Here is a 4,947-nt window from a genome sequence, read left to right on the forward strand (position 1 = left end):
CCCGGGAGAAAGAAGATACGTGTACAATAAGCATAATAGGATGGAAAATTCTCAAAGAACCCTTGTTAGCTCTAAGAAGATAACTCATACCCCTTTAGGGAATTCTAAATCAGGCCCAAAGACTGTCTCAGAACACACTGAGTTTCCCTCCACACGGTGCTGACCTTCTGACGTCAGCTCAGCTTTCCTCCTTTCCAAGCCCTCCTGCAACCCCTGTGCATCCTCCTTATCCTGCTCTTATCAATCAAAGTTTCTGGAAACATAGGTAAGTAATCTAATAAATGAACTAGATGCAAGAGAGGGGCATGCTGGGAAGGCGGCTGAGGAGGATGAAGAACCTCAGGTAGTCAGTCTCTGCCTCAATTCACAGCCAGAGGAACAGGAGCGAGGGACCAGGAGGACATGGGCAGTCAGGGCAAATGACAATGATAGGGAGTCTGGACAAAAGGAATCCAGCAATGCTAGGAATACGGCACTTTTATCATACCCTCAGGAAGTATGTATACACTCTCAATAAAATTAGAATGTATTATAATGCTAACAAAACTGCCTCGGCAAAGATATACTTCCTTATTCATATTCCATATGCAGGGAGCCTGATACGTACAGATCAATGTGGGAAAGTTTCCAAGGGAAAGTGAATTTTCCTGAATGAGAATAGTTACAGGGTTGTATGCATGAAGCTATTTTACTCTGAGTTGAATACTCAATTTACATAATATACCTGCTGGAGATAATCATATATCAATTTCACGCCAAAGCCTATCTCCTTTCATTTGAGTCCAAGTAGAACAAAAAGTGAAGGCGATAAGTGCTGTGAGATGTAAAGTTGGAAACTACCCCTCCAAGGCCCATTTTTAAGTGGAGTAGGATAGTGGAAGCTTAAATACGTACAATCTAGAAATTATCTACTCTGCTTCTCCACGGACAACCAGGACTAAATAACTACCCTGAGGCTCCCTATGTTCATATGTTCATGATGCCTCGCTGGTATTTTCCCTCCGACTGTTTAGATGTATAACGAGGCCTGAGACACACAGCCACGGTTTTAAGAACTTGTAACCTCTAACCTACTGGAGTCTCCAAACTAAACATTAAGAACAGGCAAAAGAGTTCTGGCCTCTTAAGGCATTGACTCACTCAGAAGTAAATGTCCATTACTGTGTCAAAATGGAAATTCCTACAGAAATAGCTAATGCATATAAAATGAGAACACTATGTTTTCATTAAATGTCCAAAAGTATATGCCCTAGCTTCCTGTTACATGAGCATTTATAACAAATTAATCTCCCTGCAAATGGTCACTGATGGTCCCTGGTGACAAATTAAAGATGCTGAGTCAAACTTAATGCAGTTCTGTTTGGAAGGGAAATTGACCAACATGGACATAAACAGATGAGTCCAGAGCTTTCAATTAGGGTCTACACTCCTGACGAATGCACACCACCACCTCAGATTGACAAGTCCTACCTCTAATGCGGCTTTCTGGACGGTGATTTGGTTAAAGACTCTGGCCCCTTCTGGGCAGACTGTCTTCAGTTCATCTTTATTGAGAGAGAAAAGTTGTGCACCATTTAATACTCCAAGGCTATTGACAGTCCTAAAAAAAGGACAAAGAAATAGAGGGTTAGAAATATTGTCTATTAAAAAGAAAAGAAAACATTTCTGGTCCTGCTATAACCTCTTTTCTGAGTGTGCCATACACTGGAACTCATCAAATGGTACTACACTGCTAAGTCCAGATAAGGAAAGGGACATGCATGATATAACCCTGAGACTAATCACAGGGGTGGGGAACCTTTTTCCTGCCAAGAGCCATTTGGATATTTATAACATCACTAGAGGCCCAATGCATGAAATTTGTGCAAGCGTAGGCCTTTGCCGCCGTGGCAACTGCCTTGGTCCCACAGCTGCAGCCCCGACTTCATCTGGAAGATTGTCTGGAAGGTTGGCTGTCCAGTCTAATTAGCATATTATACTTTTATTATTATAGAGTCTCAAGCCATACAAAATTATACACTTAAAAAGTAGCCTGCTATATTTGGTCAAACATTTAATAAACTCACCCCTAATGCCTTGGCAGGGCCAGACCAAATGATTCCAACAGCCTTACATGGCCCACAGGCAAGACGTTCCCCACCCCTGCTATATGAGTATAAAGTATCAGAAAGGAGCCAATTGGTGTAGCATCATTATTGTTTAGGACCAATTCCTTGAAATTTTATGTTTCATAGGAAGAAGAGAGAACTTTCTAGTAAAAGGTAATTGACTAACCAGTGAATCTCACTTTTAAGTCATGCTGGGCAAGTGAGTTTATAATACTCAAGTTTTCTTGAATATGTGTTAGTTAAATAATTTATTGTGTCAAAACACATAAGCTGAAAGGAGTTCATCACCACCAAACAAGTATTACAAGAAATGTTAAGGGATCTTCTTAAGTAATAATAAGAAAAAAGGTTTAAAAATATGAATAATAAACAGCCATAAAAAAGAATGAAACCTTACCATTTGCAACAGCATGGATGGACCCAGAAGGTATTATGCTAAGTGAAATGAGTCAGTCAGACAAAGACAAATACCATATGATTTCACTTACATGTGAAATCTAAAGAACAAAATAAACAAAGTAGAAACAGACATAGTTGCCAGAGGGGAGGGAGTTGGGGGAATGGGTGAAAAAGGCGGAGGGATTGAGAAGTACAGATTGGTAGCTACAGAACAGTCACAGGGATGTGAAGCCCAGCATAGGGAAACAGTCAATAACACTGCAATGACTATGGATGGTGCCAGGTGGGTACCGGAAATATCGGGGGACGCTTTGAAAAGTATATGATTGTCTGACCACCATGCTGAATACCTGAAACTAATACAAAATAAGATTGAATGTAAACTGTAATTGAGAAAATTTTTAATCATTTAAAAAGAGTGTGTACAGAGACTCAAAATCAAGTAAAGGGAGTTTAAAAAACAAACAAACACATAAGTTAACAAAAATAATAGGTACGTTAGAAACTTTAAAATGGGTTCACTAAAGGAAAAGACAGATTAGATTATGGTTCACAACAGGCAATGTTACCTGTTTTTTATTTGCCTGGCACTATATCCCGCAGCAGGAGAGAGTCGACTCTCTGCCCTGCATGGTCTGGAGTCTGCCTAAGACAGTCCCTCTCGAGTGGCCTGAGAAGGGAGACAGGAAGCTGCAATCTCAACGCTGCAGACAGTTCACTGAAGGGACCAGGGATGCGACACCACCACTCAGAAAACAGGGTGCCCTCAAAGGAGAGTTCTTTCTGCTTCTTCCAAGTCTTTTTTTTTTTTGCTATAAACAGCGACAGCCATTTCCTGAGATTAACAAAGGCAGTTTGGGCTCTTACATTTCTAGAGTCATTTGTGACATCTTGGTGATGAGAGTGAAAATAATGCATGCTTACACACAAAACTGTGGGGAACTCCCAGAGAGACTTACACAGGGTTGAAGCCCTTTGACTGTAACCAGGTCTTCACGTCCTCTGGTGTGGAGTCATAAGTGATGTTGACAACTGGCACATTCTGCCGTGGCACATGGAACTTCTTCTGGGCCGCACTCCGGCCAATGGTCAGCCTGTGGATGAGCTCGTCCTGCACCTCCTCCATCTGCGATTTCCTTCCTAGACACCGAAGCCAAGTAGGTTATTTCTGAAAACTCCTAGAGATCTCAAATATAACATGTCCAATCCTATGAGTAGGTTATTTCTGAAAACTCCTAACACATCTCACTCTCCAGAACCCCAATGCCAATAATCCTTCCACCCCACAGAACGTATATTACCTAATGTTCCAACCATCTTTCCTCACTTTCATCCTCACTCAGCACAAATTCCGTGATCAATTATTAAAACCACTCCCTAGCTTTTCTTTTCTCTCTTTGTTGTACTCACTTGGCAGAACCCCAACGCTTGTTAAACCTAACTTTCTGCTTATTCTGTGCCTGCACCTGCCCACTGAGTATAACACAATACTCATGTTAAATTCATGAACGTGAACCTCAACTGGGTTGCTGACGCCCTCTGACAATCACACTACATTTCCTTAGGCCAGTGGTCTCTATGGCTGGAAAGTTTGACCCCAGGAGACATCTGACAATGGCCGGAGCCACTTTTGGATGCCACAGTTGGGGTGATGGGTAGAGGCCTGGGATGCACAGAACCATCTACAATGCACAGGTCAGTCTCCTGAAGCAGAATTATCCAGCCCCAAATGACAACAGGGCTCAGGTTGAGAAATGCTGTGCTAGACATATAATTGCCCACTTTTCCACAGGTATTTACTATCTTCTTTCTCTGTAAACCTCCAGCACCTTACTACCCAATCCTTACCCTAAACTGATAATCTCATTTTCTTAACTTCTGAAAAAATATTTAAAAAGTTAGAAGAGAATCTCCCTAAGTTCCTCTACAGCTCTCCTCACCACCCAGCACGTTCCCCTCACTTGCTGCCTTCCTCCTTCCTTCCCATCACACGATGCTCCTCGGGCCACCCCTCTACACGCACAGGCCCCCTGTCCTCCATTTAAATATTGGATGGTAATGTCTCCTCTACTTATCTTGGGTCCCCAATTTCCCTCTTGCACTAAATCCTTTCATCAGCACACTAACATGCTATGATTGTCTTATTATTTCTCACCTTTAAATAAGCCCTTTCTTGACCCCATGGTCCCTCCCATTCCTGCCCATTTCTCTGCTCTCCTTTCAGCAAAACTCTCCGAAAAGCTATCTATACGAACGCACCCCACTTCCATTCGCCAATGTTCTCTTACATTCACTGTCATTAGGCTCCTGGCCCTCCCTCTATGACACTTTGCTAAGCTCCAATGGTAGATTCCCAGTCCTTGTCTCACTTAACCTATCAGCAACACTGAGGGAGGCAATTCCCGGAAACACTTCTTGTGGCCTTCAGGACACCACATTC

At 42.3% G+C, this 4,947-nt stretch overlaps 1 protein-coding gene across 1 annotated transcript in view; it reads right to left on the minus strand.

The window, feature by feature from the left end:
* The window catches only part of EPS8 (epidermal growth factor receptor pathway substrate 8), a 110,814-nt gene that overhangs the window by 1,789 nt on the left and 104,078 nt on the right, over positions 1-4,947 (minus strand). Inside the window, exons 20-21 of the mRNA XM_015570182.1 lie at positions 3,467-3,647; positions 1,471-1,600 (exon numbers count right to left, since the gene is read on the minus strand). Of these exons, the coding sequence (XP_015425668.1) occupies positions 1,471-1,600; positions 3,467-3,647 (311 nt within the window). The remainder of the gene's footprint in view (positions 1-1,470; positions 1,601-3,466; positions 3,648-4,947) is intronic.

This window comes from Myotis davidii, unplaced genomic scaffold (genome assembly GCF_000327345.1).
Source record: "Myotis davidii unplaced genomic scaffold, ASM32734v1 scaffold205, whole genome shotgun sequence".
Classification (NCBI taxonomy): Eukaryota; Metazoa; Chordata; class Mammalia; order Chiroptera; family Vespertilionidae; genus Myotis; species Myotis davidii.